The sequence below is a fragment of the Nasonia vitripennis genome, chromosome 5 (assembly GCF_009193385.2).
Source record: "Nasonia vitripennis strain AsymCx chromosome 5, Nvit_psr_1.1, whole genome shotgun sequence".
In the NCBI taxonomy this organism is placed as follows: Eukaryota; Metazoa; Arthropoda; class Insecta; order Hymenoptera; family Pteromalidae; genus Nasonia; species Nasonia vitripennis.
The window spans coordinates 16,187,697-16,207,822 of NC_045761.1; the positions used below are offsets into that span (position 1 = coordinate 16,187,697).

Consider the following 20,126-nt stretch of genomic DNA (forward strand, 5'->3'; position numbering starts at 1 on the left):
ACTTTTCTATTTCCCTTAGCACGATTTGTGCGCTGAATCTAGAAAGTGCGTTACCTATGCCAAAACAGCCTTGTTAGGCCTGCTGCTTAGGCCGCGCTATACGCTATAATATTCAATTTGAATAAATTTCTTATTACAAATTAATCTGGTAAAGAAAGGAAAATATTTTAAGCAATCATTATGAAATATAAATTTTTGCGTAATAATTGTCTATTAATAAATAAATAAAATTAAAATAATGTTATCAATTGCAGGAATTCATGACTCAACTAAACTCGATGAGGTAGAAGCATAGAATTTGGCCCTAAAATACGTTGTGAATTCTAACTCTTACGATGACAACATGCAGGCACATCGACGCAATTTCAATTTCAGAATGACGGTTTGAAAGGAAAACTTCAGCTCCATAGCGACCAGTGCCAAAAACAAAACTTCAGCCCTACATCTTCAGGCAGACAGTGATGACCTCCTGCGCTTGAAATACATAAATACACACTGCTGCCGTAAGGGGTTGGTCACAGTCGGTGCGTCGCGTTGCGTGTGCATGTGTGGCGGCACGCGCGCAGGTGCCTCCTCCTCCTCGTCCTCGTGCTGTGTTGATGCATTACCGAGTCGAAAAGCTGCGCGTCGCGGCCGACTACCCGCACGATTTCAAGAGATAGTCGCGCCGCAGTTGACATGCGTAATTATTTGAGGTCTAGGCTAATATGCATTTTTATGCGGACACGATGCATGCAAGGACGACGCTTTGTTGCTGCTCAGGACTGCTGCTGGGCTGGTAGTTTATGACTGGAACTTGACGGTTGCTTTTTTACTTTTGGCAAAATTTGTCTTTCAATCTTTATTTAAATCGGTTAAAAAAATAAATTAGAAAATTTTTGTTATTTTTCACTTCGAAAAATGAAATGCATTGTTGTGTCACGTCCTGACTATGAACTGATAATTGAGAGCGTATGATATAGTTTGTGACAAGGTTAAGTCAGCTGAGGCTTAATAACGCGACGTATCAATTTTGCAGTTCCAGATGAGTATTACCGATTATCGAACTGGAGCTCTGACTGTAAACTATAACTGTAGCAACTATACAAAACTAATTTGAAACCTCATATCTTTCAAAATGTTCTATCTTTATTTCAAAAGGTGTGCCGGACAGTTTTAACAAAATACTTTGCGTTTTTCAACTTGACTCATGACCGACCGAAGTATTTAAACGAACGCCGCAAAATGTTTATATCTAGTTCTACATAAGAATGAAAAAATTAGTAGTAAAAATTACTCTTCGTGAAATGAAAGACTAAAACAGATCAATTAAATTATTATAAAAATCAATATTTTTTATTCACGCAAAAACATTTTTTTTTGTCGATACATCTAAATCATTATAATGTTTGATAGAAAAAATCCACAGATCGTTGTCATCGCCGATGATGTGGTAGACGCCTAGTTTCCAATGATCAAATTCTTGCCAAATTTCGGAAAGATGGTGCCGAGGTCAAAGGCCGTCTTAGTAAGGTTGGCTCCGGTTTCGATGTTCTGGTGGATTAATCCCTTGACGTTATTCCAGCTGTCCGAGACGGAGTCTTTCTCCTCCTGGTAGGTCGAGTTGAAAGCGTTTTGCACCCTCGATGCGGCGCCCTTTTTAAAGAGAGTTAATTTACAAACATAATTTTTAAAACAATATTTATTCAAATACTATTTTTAAATTTCAATGGTTTTACCTTTATGTCACTTCCGATCGTGCCAGCTGCATTTTGCATTGCACTTGCGGTGTTTCCAGTGTTCAAAGATGAGGAGATGCTGTCCGAGTTTGTCTAAAATATTTTGATAAGTTAGTTAGAAAAAACATTATTTTTACATTTTTAATTCTTAATTTTCTGTTTTTTACCGTGTCAGCAGAATCACTGGTAGAAGAAATCGCCTAAATAATTGAAATTAGAATTTTACTCTTTTATACTATATAAAATAATTATTATCTTAAATTTTAAAACTGTAATCATGTCCAGTACCGAGTCGCTTGTAGCTCGCTTAACTCTGGAGTCAAGATGGAAACCCTAAAAACACAGCGTATGTTACACCACGATCTTACGATTCACTATATAATACATAACAATAAAAAACAAACTTAAATCACTTACCAAGGCGAATGTAGCGCAGACCAAAAGAACGAACACAGTCTTCAGAGCAGACATGATGGAAGTATAGTATATTTAATAATTTTTTAATACTTGGCAACAAGTTAGTTCGATGAGAGAACTCGATCGACTGATGCAAACTCATTACCGGGCCCCTTATTTATACTTAAAAAATGCAACTGGAGAAAAACAAAGTTACATCTGTGACAACAAAGGCACCGACTAGACAACCTTCGGCTATTCTACCTCTCTATGAGTTGCTCGAAAATATTTGCGCATAGGTCTATTGTTACGACTTCTTACGCACACAGTATCTGCGTCCTAGTTAACAAAATGTATTCAAACAAATTTATACAAACGCAAAAATATAGTTATATCACTTGAAGCCCTGGTAGAAAATTTTCCCCATATCTGCGCAGAATCTGGCGAATTTTATGCTGGGTGGCCAGAATATCTTGGAGAATCTGGGCAAAATCTACTCCCAGTGGCGACGGTACTCGGCCAGAATCTGGTGGAAAGCAAAATAATAGTAAGGATTTTGAGGTTATACATTAATGAAAACGAGTTTTCTCCTGGAGTTTCGATAGAATTTAAAACATAATTAGTTGAAATTCGTTACTCGGGGGTTTTTGAGGTCGCAGAACACGAATATCGTGACGGCAACGCTCCCCGAGGTACCTGGCCAGTATCAACGTCGTCTCCTAGAGATTTATTTACGAAGTTCTTATTTACAGGTAGGATGTACACTTTTATAATTTAAGGTTAGGGGCTCTTTTTAAAATTAACTTCCCGGCCAGATTCTGGCCGATGCTACCAAACTCTGCGCAGAAATTTTCGAAGAATCTGCGCAGAAAATGTTTTTAGAACTGCCCAAAAGATAGTTTCGCGGCCAGATCATCCAGCTAATTTTCTACCGGGGAGTAAGTGTAGTGCATTGAATTATTTTCATTTGAACAATTACGTATAATCGTTTTTGTCAAAATAATATGATACAAGAGTAAAATAATAATAACTGAATATTAGTATATTTAAAAACAAATGTTTTTTGCTTCCGCAAACTTTAAAAGAGGTTTCCGATGCTAGCATTCCAAGAAAAATTCGATGTTTACTATTACGAAGCTTTTTCGAAAAAGGAAGCAAAATTCAAAGCAAAGAAAAGCTTCCACTTAAGCCGCATCGAGTGCAAATCAAAGTTGGGAAAAATCGTCATCATCGTTGATAGCCCCGTCATTCCGAATTTTCACACGAAAATCCAAGCTCACTGCACAGCTCTCGTGAGAAGGACACAGTCCAGCGCATATTACCTGTCCGAATATCCTCTCCTGCGGACAGTCGAAAGTGCCACTCAATCGAACGCGTGTCGATGATAATTGGCGGAAAACGGGCATCGAGTGCCGGTGCGCGCAAACATGCTCCTATAATCGAAACGAGTGCGGCGGCGCAAACAAAAGCGTGCTTTTCCCGCGGCCGTTGGCGTCGCGCAATCATCCCATTAGAGCGCTTAAACATACGCACGCGGCGACTCGGTCGCGTGGCCGGCACGCGCTGCCGGAGACTCGACGACGACAACTTCCGGCTGCGCGCCAGAAGCCATTTCCTGCGGGGCGCGACGACGTTACAAGCAGGCCTACCTGCATAATTATGTCCTGCGCGCATTGTGTAAAGGACACAGCGAACGCTCGCTTTTCGGGAGCACGGTAGTCGTAGGTGTCGAGCGCGCACTCGCCGATGCGTGTAAGAGGAAGGGGCCGATGTGCGGAGAGAATAAATCGACCGCTCGTATAACTGGGTTAATTTGCTTCGTTACACAGACGCGTCGTTGCTCGTGTTTGGAAAAAGTGCCTTCGAGTCCGCGCTTCTTTACACACACAGGCGCCGAGCCGCGGATAATAAAGTTGAGCCGAGGCGGGCGTAAATCGTCATTATCCACCGGCCCCGTATAACCGCGAGGACGAAGTAACTCTCGCGGAGATAGTCGGTGCGCACCGCGAGAGCTTTTTCGAAATTTCGTGACAAAAAGCCGTAGCAGCGGTATCCGAAAATTTAAGCCGGTCGTACGTCCTCGCTTCTCTCTCTCTCTTAAAAACGGCGCCTCGGCACGCGCTAATCTAAAAATACGCGCGCGAGGGAAGGTGACTTTCCTTCCATATCCTCGCGGCTGCTTGGCTCCCCCTCGAAATAAAGAACACGACGCGGTTCGGCAGGACGACTGTTAAATCACGCGTCGCTCGACGACGGGGAGATTGAGATGCAAATGCGCGCAAAGAAAGTCGTCGCAGAAAGAGAGAAGCGGAAGGGAGAAGAAGGGGGATGAATGAAGGCGGCGGTCGAGATAACTGTGCAATCCGAGCAATTAACATTTATAATGTCTCCATCGACGGAGCCGCGCTGACAAGCTTGCGTAAAATGTGAAATTTAACGCCGATAATTCAATGGGGTGCCGCCACCGCCGCATTTGCGCGCAGCGATTCGAGAGACATTGCAAGAGAGGAGCCGGTCGTGCATGCGTGCATACGAGAGAAAGGTGGGGCGCGCGTTCGGGAGGAGGCGGATATATAGACAGAGAGAGTGAGAGAGGACGATTGCAAGCAAGAGAAACGACGACCGCATCTTTCTTTCTCTCTCTCCCGCAGCCGACAAAAATAACTTTATTGAATTTAACGCGAGCGCACATGCCAAACTCGCAATAACTCATGCGCGCGCAGCGAGTCCTCCTTATCGCGGCCACAATCTGCGCGCGTACGACCCACGTACACACGCACGCCGCCATAAATTAGCATCTCTCGCGCGCGCAAGCGCAGCGTATACCACTCCGATGTGTATCGAGCGCGCGCATGAGAGAGCGCGAGAGGCTGCCGAAAATCGCCGAGGGATCACTTTACGATGACACGATTGCCGGCCCTGGTCGCCGCTTTTCTTTTTGCAAATTGTATATTATTATCGGGCTCCCGATATACCGCGGGGAGGAGATATCGAGATGCGCGTTTGTTTGTTCTGCGAGCGACGGAATAATTTCGCTGCTGCGGCGCGCTGGAGCCGGAGATATTGATGGCGTGCCGCTGAATTCGGACCAGCCCAGTGTGTAACGGAATATCCCGGCGCTGCCCGCTCATTGTCGAATGCAAGACCGGATTGATGCTTCGGGGCTTTTACATTTAATTTCTGCCGCTGCTGTAACTGAGAGGGATATAACTCGCGATAAACGCGATAACGAGTAGCTCGCTGTTTCCATTTTCCGCGCAACAAAGCGTTATTAGCGCGGTATGAATTACGCGCAATTAATAATGCAGCCTCTGTGCCTATACGCAGACTTTCATTCCCGAATCGGAGGAGAAACTTTTTGATATCCACGGCCAGATAAGCCCCCAAGCGCGAGCACAATGCGCGAAACTATCCGCGCGTGTTTATTTAGACGATATGCGAGTGACGCAATGCGCGGCCGAACGAGGCTGAAAAATCCACGCGGCGGCGGCGGCGGTCGATACAATACATTTGCGTGTCAGTTATACCGGCGCGCGCGAGTGTGAAACTATATATTATAAAAAAAGGCCTCTCAGTCTCCGTTAAGTAATAAAATGTATAAAACATACCGGGCGGCATTGTACACTCGTTATAATGCGCGCGCGCGCACACATAACTGCAGGGCAACACTTTCACTTTCGGGCCGCGCGCGCGCGCGCGCGGAGAAGAAAGACGCGAAAATACATATAATATTCTCATTAAGCACACATCGCAGCATTCAACTCCCTTCGGACGCGTGGCACAAAAACGTCGATTACCGTTCTCCCGGCGGTCATTTGTAATCATTAGCCGGCCCGAGTGTACTTTTCGGCTCGTGTCACTCAGGCACGCGTGTAATTGCGCCTTATTTTGCAAAAGCATGTTGTGCGCGGGGAGGGAGAGTCGAAGAGGAAAAAAACGTCCGAGAGAGCCAGAGTAGATAAATTTCATAGCTGGATGAAGTAACCGCCACTACGGCCGCGAAGGCATTCCTTGTAAAAGTGTAATGCGATGCGAGCGCGAGAATCATGCGGGCGCCGGCGAGTATAAAACAAACCTGCCAGTCCGTTGCTCCCGCTGCAGGTGGAAAAACGATGCTCGCAAGCTGCGCGAGAGTTTAGAATCGAGTCAATCAGGAGATAGACATCTGAGTTTTTCGAGGGAGAGAAAAAAGGACTTTCGAAAACGAAAACAAACGCCGGGAAAATCGAAGCTGTACACATAACGTTTATCTCGAGCGCACGCGTCGCGCACTTGTGTATCTCCCGCTCGCGAAGAATTAGCATTCGGGGCCCGTGGAATCGAAGAAGCACACGATGTCTCCATCGCTCGTGAAATGGATACCACTCTGCTCTTCCTCTCCGATCCGCGGCTCGTTCGGGTAGAGCGAGAGAGAGAGAGAGAGAGAGAGCGATTGGTTTATGCGCCCTCGACACGACTTACAACCCGACCGTACCTCAATCGCCGTAAAGACGAGAGCGAGAGCGTAGGCGGTTTAGCATAGATATTATTGCCCGGCGCGCGAGTCCTCTTACCCTTTTTCCCCCCAACTCTTTTGGGTCGCAGGTTCCGCTGCACGCACTATCCATTATATGTGCAGACTCGAGTTGAAATTTCGTTCTTGCGAAAATCTCGTTTCTCTTCAGTGTACAATGTGTGTAATGCGCTGGCGGAGCGAAGGCATTCTCACGATTAAAACATAAATAATAACTCGGCGAAGAGAGGAGAGAGGAGCAGACTTCTGAACTAGGATGTTTATTGCAAAAACAGCATAGACATCCAATCCCTTTTTAAGCCGGTCTGCGGTGGTACTTTTTAAGCCTCGTGTAGTTCATTGGCTCTATCGTATCTCGTTGTTTACAATATTGCCGCGGGAGCAAGTTGCCGGTATACGCGCAGCAGATAGCACGATCTCAATGGGAGTAGCGGCTGCTGCTGCTGCTGAAGCACAAGAGAAACGAGTGAGGAGCGAAGCAGTAGGAGAAAAAGGATAAAGCGCGCAACGGACACATTGGTGCAAAACCGATCGTTCGGCTTTTTGCGCGCGGGCTCCTGAATTATCGATATTGGCACGTTACAAACGTACTGCGAGGGGGAGAAGGTGAAAACGACAACGACGCTACTGCTCCCGCTGCTGCAGAGGAAGATGAAGTAGAAGAGGAGCTGGAAAGGGGGAAGAAGGTGCAGCCGTCGGTGCGAGGAAGACGGAGAAAGAGAGGACGAGAGGCTCTCCGGGGTTATAGGCGACGGGCGAAAGAAAGAAGGCTCCGAGAGAGAGAAGAGTAACCCGGCCAGACTGAATTATTGCTAAGTGAGCGTGGAACTTTAACCGGAATTTCGCTACGTCTGTGTTTCGCCTCGCTGCAGTCTGCAGACTGCATACACACACACGCGAGTCTCTCGGGAGCTCCTCGAAGATGAGCCTTTTTTATTGCATTCGCAGACGTGCTAAATGCGAAATTTATTTACTCGTAAAACGGATATTGAAAAATGCCCGCGGCCAAATGGATTATCGGCTGCTACCGCTGCCACTGTTATAGAAAAGTAGCCGACGGTTGACGCATCCCCGAGAATTGGCTGTCGGAGCTCATTGTCAAACGTCGTTTCTCATTCCTTCAATTTGCGTCGGACGAGCGCTTGCCTGAAAGTTATCACTTGTCGCGCTGATTGATTTTTCAAAAATACTCATCACGGAAAAATCCTCGATTTCCCAAGAGCGAGCTCGACTCGTCCTCGACGATTCGCAGCGGTAGGTATACACGCGCGCGAATGATCAAAGAATCGAACGTCGTGCCGCCGTAGGCTGTCTGTAGGATACGTACAACGGGCTGCTCCTCGAGATCTATGAATGTGTGGACAGCGCAGACACTTATTGCACGTGCCGGCAATAACAAATATCATCCTTGGATGTACGTTTCTACTGCAGCCAAACGGCATATTCGCGTGCAGAAGCGCGCGTGGATCGGCTGGGCTTCCACGCGACGATGATGTGTGTCGCGGCTCTTCTCGGGCTTCATTGCTCGGACGCTTGAATGGACGCGAGGCTATAACGGTTAATCAGAGTTTGAAGACGAGGCTCGTTGTACTCGACGCGAGTGTGGCTAATAAGCTAATAAGGCACAATAGTGTTCCATTGTTGGATTTGAAATGTCTTTTTTTCACTGCCGCGGCTTGATGGTCTATTCGAGTTTGTTTGAACTTGTGGTGAATTAGACTCGACAACGTCGTTACGAGAGTGAGATACGGTCGCGACTCGGAATCAAAACAAATCGAGAAATATACGTGTTTACAAGCGTAAAAGCGACGAATCCGACCTATAACGTCCGCTCGGACGGAGAGGAGAAAAAGAAGCGAGGCAGAAGCCGAGAGGGATGGATCCGCTGATGGGATTATAATGTGCCCCGCTCGCTGACTCTCGCGCTGATGTTGGACTTGTCGAACCTGTTCTTCGTACACTTTTAGTATACGGAGACAGTAGAGGTACGCAGCATTTAGTCCTAAACCTACTGTTTTAATATTCATCACCGGCACGAGAGATGGTCCTGCTGGTTTATATTTGGGTTCAAGCGTACGCGATCGATCGGAGATAAGGCGAATCAGTGCGAAGATCTACCCGAGATACTTTGCCGCCAGCTGTCGGTGATTCGAGAAGGACAGCGATGCGACGGGTTGGTTCTACTCGAGAAAAGAATAGGCGAGAGCGCCGTTCTGTGAACAACACGCTAATGGCTTAATTACGTTTTAAACGCCTGTTACCGAACCTACACCACTCTCTCGTTTTCCCTTCTTGCATAATCCACGAACCTTTTCCTGTCCATCCGCTCAGTCGCTCTCGAACAATGTGTACGGATAAAAAACAGTCAAAAATCGGTTGCGTCACTCGCGAGTTACCGATCATCACATTGTTAACGGTCGCGCGATTCAAAGGTTGCGGGTCATCGATCGCCCACAGGACCACGCGAAGGAGCGATGACAGTGTTACGAAACGTTCTAATTTCTACAGCGACGGTTCAAGAGCACACCGGCGGCGGACAGTCGCTCGATTAGAGAATGTGTCCGCGCGCGAGCCGAGAAGCGGAGCAGACAATCGAGCGATTACATCTTAATCTTCGAGAGACAAGACCGAATATTATATAAGCCGCTGCCGCCGCGGAGAACAATGTGCCAGCTCGATTAATCACGATAAACAAACATGACAATATAGATCATTTCTCCATTCGGTGCCTAGCCAAATTTCGTCCGCGCGCAGGTTGGCTCTTGCGCTGAGAACGTCGGATTTTTGCCCGGTGATCTGGAAATCTTGAAAAATTATAGTGACTGGATCGAAGCTCGCGATTTCTCTACTATTTGTACTCCTCAACGTGGAAAAGCCACGCGGTTTCCACAGAGAGACGCAATTATAATTACCTGCTCCGCGTGCGGCATACGCGCGGTTCATGAACATTCAATCTCCAAGGAGAGGAGAGAAAAAAATCGACGATACAAAAACACAGCGGATTTTTAGTTGCGAAAGCCATCGCCGTAATCTCCCCTCATGATTTCCCTCCGCTGCGGCGAATTGAGAAACGGCAAAAGTGCAGCCGGCTCTAATCGTGACAAATTCGCAAAATGCCTGCGCGATGTATGTATATAAATATGTTGTGCAGCATGCAAGATGCAGCTGTTTAGCAAGCTTGAGTCGGTCTCTCAATCCCTCCGCGGCGATAAGCGCGCGCGCGGGCATTCATAAGTACCTTAAAACGATTGGTACCCCCGCACATATAATTACGTACGATTTAGATTTTTCGTGACCGCAGATCCGGATACGGAAAGAATATAATCGTGACCGTGGCTACGGCCAGCCGGCTCGTGGATGATCGTGACTTCGGTACTATTGAGCCGCGGCGGCAGCATCTCGTTCGACAGCATTAGCAATAAGAGCCGATGCGCCCCGTGGTAACCTGGTCGAGCGGCGGGGATTTTTCAACTATTCGCGGAGCGACCATCCTTTGTTTGTCACAATGGCGCTTGCCTTGATAAGATATAGCTTGTGAAGTATTCGCGTCAGACCCGATCGATCTGCGGCTCTGGGATTCTCGAACACGTTTCTGAGTTACTCGATACCGCGGAATGTTCTGACTAAAAAAGTTCACTATATACGTACGAGAAAATTAGTCATGGAGCGATCCAACACGGGTATACCAGCATAATTACGAGGCGATGTGGAATCGGCCTGTGCCAATGGGGAGCAGCAGCAGCAGAACAGAAATCTGCGCTTTGCGTGAGAATCGGCGAGTTGCGGCGTACACAGCCGCGATTATTCGCAGCGGCGAGTGTACAGCTGCAATGACATGCCTTCGCCAAACTGAAATTGCAGCCTGCTTTTCCTCGCCCCCGTAACAAGCCACGGAGATATTGAAAAATCGCACATCTGATCAAACATCGTGGAAGCGTATCGTATACGACCGCCGCGATGCGGTAAATCGGCAATTAGCGATTACGTGAAATCGCCGTGGAAATCCGAGTTGCGCCAATGCGATCGTGGCCTTCGCTGTACCTGATGAAAAAAGCCGAAATTAATAATCGGTTGACAGACGATAATCGCGCCCGAGCCGTAATTAACGACTTCGGACCACGAAAAGCCACGCTGATCCGGGAAGAGTCGAGAATGCACACGGCAGCCGCGCGATGTCGAAACGCGTCTGAATTCGAGGCGAGCCCGTGATGGAAGGTTCAGCACACCGTGATCGACGCTTAGGTGTGCAAGCGAGAGTCGGCTCCCGCGAGAGCGAGCCTGTTATTATCGCAGCGATGTCCCTCCCCCGCAAATATCTGGAGCACGCGGGGGACCACTCCGCGTGTGCAAACACACAGCCGCGCACGGTTACGTCGCGAGGCGAACAATTATTGTCATAATTTACGAGCCGACTTCGCGGTGCCGGACAGTACTTTCCCGGCCGGGCTTCCGAGTGAAATGTCTCCCTCTCTCGCGAGTTATCTGGTCACGATGCAGAGAGTTTAGACGAGCCGCGCGCGCGAGATGACACGCGCCGGAACGTCTTTTTCGGAGTTTAATGAGTGTATGCATGCGCTCTTTGAGAACTCTCCGACGCGCCGCTGTGTATCACTCGACGGCGTGGGTAAACCGAGCTGCTGCTGCAGACTATGACTGGCATCATCACCGCGAGCTACGTTTATCACTTATGCGAGTTTAGCTAACTATAACGGCGATCTGTCTTGAGGCTGCGAAAACAGCGAGACTACTGCGCGTTCATGTGCTTTTGAAAATCAACATAGAGAAGCTGAAACGGCAGACTCTCTCTCGATTATGTGTTCGCGTGCACTTTCTCCAGCTGCGAGTACACGGGATGATGATCGTTTTGGCCGAGAAAAAACCGGTTGGTAAGACATTTCCCGAGGCTTTTCATCGCACCCACGCGCTCGACTATGCACATCACGTGCGCGTACGTGTATCGAGCGCGAATCTGGATAATCTCGGGGCCATCGACACGCGCATCACAGCGAATCTCTCGGTTCCTCGCGCGAAATGATTCATACGCGGCCGTAAATCATCACGCGCGCATCTGTACGCCGCGCGGCCTGATTTTGAATGTATAAATATCCTCGACCGAAGACTCGCTGTGTGTGTGTGCGTCTAGGAGACGACAGCAGAGTCTCCTTTGTTCGCTGCATCGGAGGCTAAATCCATCGGAAAATAGAGAGACGGGCTCCCGCTGCACGCAGCTGTCGATACGACGACGGTTTCGTGGCTGCGAGCAAAGGTGTCTCGACGAGAAGCACAGTTTGAAATAGATAAGACGAGAGAGGATTTCGGGAGGGTGCGTTACTCCATTTTTCGGGACATACGCGCGGTGATGCGTCGAATCGAGTTCCTCCGAGCGACACCTCACGCTCGCGGCGCGAACCCACAGCACACACATGCACACGGACAGCGAAAGAGAGACGAAGACTGCATCAGTGCGAGAGAGGCATATATACTCTTCCGGGTACGCATACGCAAGTGAGTTAGGGATCACCGCCGAACGTGTACATCAACACACGCTGGATCTCTCTCTCTCTCTCTCTCTCTCTCTCTCTCTCTCTCTCTCTCGCTCTCCTCGCTCTCGGTTCCTCTCCTCTCTTCTCTCCCCCGCACTCTATAAGAACATAAGGAGCGCGAGAGCAGTGGCGAAGCCGGTATGTAAATCAGCCGTATCTTTTATGGATTTTCCCGAGAATCGTACGGTACGCCGAGGATTTTTGCGGGGAGAAGTCGAAAAATCGATTGCTTTATCGGAAAGGGGCTCCTCTGCGCGCCTGCAGATAACGCCCGCTCCTTTTCTGCTCGCGCTTGATTGAAAAAAACGACTCGCCCGCGGCTAACAAGCGCTGCAAGAGTATCTGCCTCTCTCGCTGCTATCGTAAAGAGATCGAAAGTCTCGTAAATTGTACGAAAGGAAGAAGCAGGAGAAAAAGCCCCGGAATTTCGAAGCTGACGCCAGTGCGGCACGCGCCGCTCGCATTAACATCGTTATGGAATATATATTACGAGCCCTCCATCCTCGCCCGGGAGCATCCGCTTTTTGATGGGACACGTGTCCTTACAAGATGTTGCGTCGCTCGAACGGCGGTTCGTCGAAAGTGCGCGCGTTTTGTCGCGCGACTAGACTCTACGAAAGAAATATATAACCTGCTTCTCGGTATAGGAATCCGCACGAGGGCTGTATAGCAAAAAAATGCGCGTTTGAGCCGACGGAAACACTTGTTACGCCTTTTTTCCCCAGACTCGCTCGATTACAAAATTCAGAATAGAGTCGACGATGGAATAATAATAGAGGCGAGCCTTTCGAGCTTTGCGGACTGTTGCGCGATATTTCCACAAACCAATCTGCATATTATATCAAATTTGCTTTCACCGCCAGTCATTATTTCCCAATAATTCACGGCGATACGAGTGCGATAGCAAGAGCGCATATGAGTATGTGAAGCGAATTTTAGCCGAATGCGCGGATTGGAAAACTTTTGTCGAGTCGTAAAACGCCTTTTTCTCCGTGAAATAACCGGCGAGATTCACTTGCCTACACCTATAGCCTGTTTAGCTCGAAGCAACGAAGAAACCTTCTGAAATCATATCGGACTAATTGCGCCAGCAACGATTATATTGTATACATATACCACGTAGAGCACCACGAAAATGAGAAAATAATTACCGATTCGCTTGTCGATCAGAAAACTCGCAGGAAGATTTACATCGAACACGAAGTCGTACAGGCATCGTTAGATTATCCATAATACGCGCTCGCGCGACTAAAAACGGCACTGTACTGCGCAGTGAGAGAGCACCTTGCTCGTTATAAAACTCACATGTGTACGTGGCCGCGGTTGAATCGCTCTATAAACTTGCCACTATTTGTACGACACAGAAAGGTACACAGAAAAAGATTTGTAATTATAATGCCGCGCAATTAAGAGGGATCGGCTACCGCGGCCGTTATCGTGATTTCCAGAGATTTAGCCGGTTTAGATCGCGCGGACGATTACGGATCGGCGGCTGCCGCATAACGTGCGCGCGCGCGTGTGTGTATAATACTCAACTTCATCTAAAATGGAAAATCCCACAGAAAGCGCAACGTCTCGCGAGCCTCCTGAGAAACAAAGAAAGTTCCTTGCCCTGATCATTGCTTTTCATGAATATCGCGTCCTTTGCTGTATTGGGAGACTACTGCGCGCCACACAGGAAAGTTCATAACTTATCTGTGCCGTACGACGAAACTGTACTGTTATTATACGCCATTGGTCGTCGTGTATCGGGAGAACTCGAGTTTACGGGCATCATCGCACTTGACACTATAACCTCGAGTCGATTAACGAATGTAAAGCGAGCGTCTACACGACTTTACGGAACGGCCGGATGAGCGAGGAGAAAGAGGCGAAAAAGGTAATGGACTTGGCAGCGCGTCGAGGACCACCTTAACGAGTGCCATTGAATCGATAACCAGGGGCAATAATGGCGCCCCGGGATCGCGAAAAGTTTACAAAACAAATATGCCTCGCGCATAATTTACTCTCTCTCTCTCTCTCTCTCTCTCTCTCTCTCTCTCTCTCTCTCTCTCTCTCTCTCTCTCTCTCTTTCTCGCTCTTCCAGCCGGGGTAATTCAATGAAGCGCCACGGCGGTGGTCGCCCGGTAAAACGGCATTCCAGGGCCGCGCGCGCGCTCGTCTATTCAGCACCTTATCTGCAGTTATGCGAGGCCTTCTTCAGTAGGTGATTCGCGCGCCCGCATAGTCCGCTTTTCACTCGTCGATTATTACGCGTCTGTGAGAGTTTACTTTTTCTCGACTCTGGAAAATGAGAGACGCGTCGATCTGATTTATCGGCTATTATGCGCGCTCGGTGAGTAAATTAAGTTTCGCTACGCGGCCGATCTGATAGAGCTGTCGCGAATTATACAGTTGTGGGTTAATAAAACGCGAGTCCGGAGATGGCTCGGACTTTTCGTCGGAGGATAAAATTAAAATTATAGCTCAATCAATAAAAGTGCGCACTCGGGCTCGAAACACACAATTCCCGCGATAAGCGAGAGCGACGCGTGATAATGAAATTGTGGGCGCGTTAAACGCTTTTATGCCGCGCTCGCGTGTAAAAACGCACCAATAAACTCGCACACCTTTCCTCGAGCTTGCGCGCGTCTTTATCCGCTTTAAAATTAAATTCAAATCCACATTCCCGGTGTACATATACAACAGAAGCAACGGCCCGGGGAGTACATACATACACGGCACTCGAGAGTGAAGACGCAGCCTATCGGATCGTCGCTTCTCTTCCTCCTTCTCCTTTTTTGCCCCGTCCGCTCCTCTCTCGGTACCCGGTCAGCAGCGGCAGCGAGCACAGGGACGCTCTTTATTCCGATAGAGTTATCTTTAGTAAGGTATGACTCGGCCGCTCGAGGTTAGGACGGTACGCTCGCTGACTCGGCACTACTTACATACGGAAAGAGAAAGAGAAGTGTTGTACGCACGTGCAAAAAGAGCCGTTCTGCAGCCTTTAAACTCGGCTATTTGATGGAATCCGCGAGTACAAGGTGTGACCGGTTACTTTTACGTGCGCCGAGGAGATGCTCGCTTTTTATTCGCGGAGGCGCGAGAATACACGCGCGCGAGTGCTGCTTGACCTCTTTCAATTTTATCGATCTCCCGAGTGAAAGTATATTCGTTCGAGATGTTACCATCTCCCGTTTTGTACGCTTGCCAGCGCTTTTTTCGCTCGTTTTCTGTGCACATTTTGCGAGGATGAGAGAGAGAGAGAGAGAGAGAGAGAGAGAGAGAGAGAGAGAGAGAGAGAGAGAGAGAGAGAGAGAGAGAGAGAGAGAGCATTATCGTAGTAACGGCATCGCGCGAGAGCCGTGTACAATAAAGGCGCACTTCTGCGCGCAAGTATTTCCGAAAAATAATTCATCGATTCACTGGCGCTCGGCAGCAGCAGCAGCTGTATATCCGAGATTTAACAATCACCGCTCGAAGAAAGTCCTCCAGTCCCACGGACCAACCCGCGAGAGAGGTCAAAGCTCACGCAGAGAACGTTAACCGGGTGCGTTTTTGCTCCGCTTTTCCCCGCGGGCGGGCGAGACTCCTCTCCGCCGCTATATGCAGTCGCCTCGACACTTTCATTCTCTCTCTCTCTCTCTCTCTCTCTCTCTCTCTCTCTCTCTCTCTCTCTCTCTCGCTCTCGTAGTGCAGAGCAGCGCCGAGATAAAGATGTCATGAGCGGCGTGATCTCGTGGACGAGCGGAGAGCTCTGCTCGTCGCCTCGGGGGCTGAAACCCGGGCTCTCTCGTGCTGGCGCGCGCAGCCTTTAAACTGGCTTTTCCGTGCTGGCCGATAGGCAGATCGCCTCTAGGATAGCGCGAGCCGAGCGAGCGCGAAAAAGAGAGCGAGTGGGCGTACGCGCGAGTATTAAAGATACCGGTTTACGATGCCACTAAAGTTTCAGCAGCCGCATGCAGCGCGCTAGCGTCTAATCCGAAGGCGCGCTTTTTTACGCGGACACGCCTTCGCTGCTGCCGAGCTTTTCGAGGCTCCGACCCTCGGGGGCCTCTGCTTTTCTCTCTCCGAAGAATCCCGCGATTTTATGCATACGCCGAGCAATTATTCGGCAGGTTCTGGCGTGATTCAATGCGCGTGCAGTGCGCCAGCTGTGAGAAAGAGGTGTTTGAAAAACGCACCGCACAGAATGTTGTAGACGCGCGTGACGAGAACGCGGATACTTTCACTGCTGTGCGCGCAGCCGTTGGAATTACCGCGCGGGCATTTCATCACGAACGATAATCAATAAAGTTAAGTACGAAACATTTATTGTGCGCTCGTAAATGAGATGCCGGGGCCCGATTGTAATGATACGAGATTTAGAAAGTAGGAACTCGCCGAATCCCGTATGCAAAAACTCTCCTCTATCTGCATCTCCGTAGGTTTGCGGAAAAAAATTTCGCTCGAAATATATAACTCTCCCGGTGCAGAGAACACTCGTGCAACGTCGAATTCGCTCGATACCTCGCAGCAGCCTCTCGTCGTTAACGAAAATAAAGCGCATTCCGTGGCCGTCCCTCCTGAAAAGGCGAGCGCGGGGACGAAAATCGAGCGGATCCTCCTCGTCCGGCTTTTTAAAAATCCGAAAAAGCCTCTGCGGAGGAAGCGAGCGGCAGTCGGTATAATACCCACACACACCTGTAGAACCGGATGCGCCATTGAGTATTGTTCCATTTTGTGGGCGGGCGTCGATGACACGCTGCGCGCAGGTCGACGACGAGACTTTACACGCTTTGTCTACTTTTCGCGCGAGCGCGTGAAATCTTTGTAGCGCAAATATCGTCCGGCTGTAAGTGTAAATGAGGCGAGGCTGTGTACTATATTCGAGGCTCTTTAGGACGGAAGGAAACGGGAAGGGAAAAGGGAAGCCGTGGGTGGAGTGGACCTTGGGACTGCTACCTGATTCACTGTTTTCTCTCCCTCGCTCACGGCTACTGTTTGCCGCCGCAGTTCCGACGCCTTTTTTCGCGATGCTTTCTTTGCGGAATTCCCGCTCGGATGTGCGTTGGAGATGAGAATCGGGGCTTCCGAAATTTCTCGGATACTCGCATCGATTCCCCGGCGGCGGTGTGGCTTTGATGCCGTGCGAGAAACTCTCGGGGCGCAAGTGCAAATATAGGATCAGGGCAGTGCAAACGGAGATCCGGGGATTTCGATTTTATGCGAGTAAATCGTCGACTTTCGCATTTTTACTTTCATAACTCGGCCCAACACATTGAAGTCTCGGAACATTCCAGCCACCTGTTAGCAAAAGTTGGGCGAGACTAATCCGTCTAAGACAAAGCAGCCGCCGCTGCCGACACTCGGAAAAGTTCGAATACGAAACCTCTTCTACAACACACAGCCGATCCGATTCATCATCGCTGCACACCGCTAATCCATTAGTTCTGCTCGGAGGCGGGCGCGCGTGGACCGTCTGTCGCGCGTGCGCCGCTGCTTTTTTTCACGGCTTGTGCCGAAAAAATTAGTCATAAATTCGGGAGGGCCCCCAATGCACCAACTGCGGCGGCGTGTGGGTGTGGATAGTGGATAGCAGGCGCGTGCGCGAGTCAAGAAGCCACATGGCTTGTGCGCACTACAGTATTCGTATTTCTGCTGATGCTCTCTCGAGTATTAGCTGATGCATCGGGCACCGGTGCGATGTGTGCGGGTGTTGTTTTCGGGGCGGTGTGGAGTCGGTTGCCGCGAGATATGCGGGCGTATTCGAATTTTCGGGGAACATGTTGCACATTATTCGCTGATTTTTAGATAAGTGACAGAGAAGGGCTTACCTCGTGGCACTTGATGAACGTTTGCTATTTCTGCGCGTTCGCTTGCATCTACGCTTTTACACGATTTTTAATAGATCTGAAACATATTAAAAATAAAATTGTTACTAAAATCCATTGTTAAAGAATCGAGTTACTGCTATTTTGTTTATTTCTGCTGATTTATTTACACAGCACATATAATAAACATAAAATTAATTACAGATACGCCTTATCTTTAAAACCAATAAACAACACAAAGCCATAAAAACACAAGTACAGCTCGTTAATGTTTTTGTCTAACAAGCTCGCGCCTATTCGGCGAAGCATAAATGTTTGCTCTTCGGAGGCCGCGAGCCATTTCGTTTTCTCTCACTCTCTCTCTAATCGATTATCGATCGCATGCGTCGATGAGTCGCCGTCGAAAAAGTACAAAATCACTTTCATTGCAAAAGCCAGGTTATATAGACTGCACTCGCGCGGGCAGCATTAATAGCGCCACGCCATTCACTTACCGAGCCGTCAAGACTTCTCTCTCTCGCGCGCGGTTCTTTCGAAGCCGCTTTGGCGCAAGAAAGAGAGAAGAATCCGTATCGTTACGGATTCCAAGCTGGGCAAATCGATTCAAGGTCCACCGCTGTCTACGGTTTATAGTACAGAACGCGAGAAACACCAAGCGCGAGGAATTTCCTGAACCGGCCGCGATAAACTCGTCGAGCGAAATTCCTGAGCTGTTCGTGTATGTGTGTGTGCCGGGGACGATATCGCGCGAAAAACAAGCCCGAGCTACAACTTGATTGTGTCGGATATAGTTTATAGCGATTCTCCTCTCCGCGCGATCTCTCTGCGTCGTGACGAGTCGTTAAACGCGCGAGGACGCACGTTGTCCTGTTGCTCTCGACGCCGGTTAGCTACAAGGCGTGAGCTGCGTTTTTGACCCGATATACCGTGAGCTTTTTCCTCCCCAATCGTATGGAATTCCTGGTACGCGAGAAATAAATGTTTCCTCCAATGCTGATGTGCGCGATAAATTCGATGTAATTTGGTAAATTACGTAATAACAGATCGATTCCAGTGCCGGACATAAATAAAGTCTCGTAATCGACGACGGCGATATCTCCGTGTATCAATTATCATAACATATCGTGCCGTAATAAACGCCTCGACGTATTAATCGACCCGAATTTTCGTTCCGAAGAACAAATCTCGCGTCCATACGTACAAAGCCCTGCAGTAGAGCGATCGAGCGGAGTAAAGGGCGCGGAGAAATGGGAGGAGAAGCTCCGAAGGCTTCTCTCGTAATTATTGATTTTTACGAGACGCACAGCTCATGCGCGGGCCGCGCGCAGGTGCGATAGAGATCTCGAAGATGGACTACCGCGCGCGGCTCCCGAGATATAACCTGCCCTCGCGCGAGAGACGTCGAAATATTTTAAGCCACTCTCGGGTCGAGCGGTAGCAATTTCCGGATGAGCCAGTGCAGTACGCCCTTGAACTTTTTTTCGACATCGTAAATTCAGCGCGCGCATTATACAGTGGAAAATACTTTTTGCCGATTCTCACATAAATCTCGCGGCCGATTAACAACGAGAACAACAATAACGCGCGAAGGGGAGAGTAACGTTGCGCAAAGTATGCTCCACGCTCTCATTTGCGCCATTCCGAGAATCGGCGCGTTATCAATAAAGCGCGGGGCTTATTAATTGCGCCGCTCGAAGAGGGAGAGAAAGAGAGAGAGACGGCTGGAACTGCAGTTGCCGTGCGTAGTCCGGTAGCCGGTGCGCCGACGTGTAATTCAGCTTCCTTTTTTCTTACCTGCTGCCATCCTTCGTTCGCTCTCTCTCTCTCTCTCTCTCTCTCTCTCTCTCTCTCTCTCTCTCTCTCTCTCTCTCTCTCTCTCTCTCAAGTGTATACTGCGCGAGTGTGCGGGCTCTCTCCCGCGGAAATTGCGAGTTATCGGCATTATCATCGCCGCGCACGTTCGAGAGTAATCCCCCGGTGTATACCCGGCTATTGAGCGGATAGGCTCTCTCCCAACTGTTTACCGCTGTGAGCCCTGTACGCGCGCATACGCGATGCTGCCGCTGCTGCGGGACGATTTACAGTCGCTTATAGGCTGAGTAACTACTGAATTACGCGATAGGAGTCGGCTGCTGCGCGTTTTAAGACAACCGGTTTTTGAGTT

The 20,126-nt window shown here is 48.9% G+C and overlaps 2 protein-coding genes across 2 annotated transcripts in view; both read right to left on the bottom strand.

Annotated features, from left to right (window-relative positions):
• Window positions 1–20,126, bottom strand: part of LOC100114838 (cytochrome P450 4C1) — a 189,490-nt gene that overhangs the window by 63,575 nt on the left and 105,789 nt on the right. Inside the window, exon 2 of the mRNA XM_031932947.1 lies at window positions 17,966–18,041. The gene's annotated coding sequence lies outside the window, so the exon portion shown is untranslated. The remainder of the gene's footprint in view (window positions 1–17,965; window positions 18,042–20,126) is intronic.
• On the bottom strand, window positions 1,309–2,282 carry LOC100114502. Its single transcript, XM_016986377.3, has 5 exons — window positions 2,136–2,282; window positions 2,007–2,051; window positions 1,886–1,918; window positions 1,719–1,811; window positions 1,309–1,635 (listed from the first exon to the last, which is right to left on the bottom strand). The coding sequence occupies exons 1-5, from the start codon at window positions 2,187–2,189 to the stop codon at window positions 1,441–1,443; spliced, it is 420 nt and encodes a 139-aa protein (XP_016841866.1). The 5' UTR covers window positions 2,190–2,282; the 3' UTR covers window positions 1,309–1,440.

Bases quoted from the DNA above. Each gene is read 5' to 3' on its own strand.
- LOC100114502 (XM_016986377.3), bottom strand. From the start codon at position 2,189: ATGTCTGCTCTGAAGACTGTGTTCGTTCTTTTGGTCTGCGCTACATTC. The intron at 1,919-2,006 runs GTACTGGACATG...TCAATTATTTAG, and splicing joins AGCGAGCTACAAGCGACTCG to GCGATTTCTTCTACCAGTGA. The intron at 1,812-1,885 runs GTAAAAAACAGA...AAAATATTTTAG, and splicing joins CCAGTGATTCTGCTGACACG to ACAAACTCGGACAGCATCTC.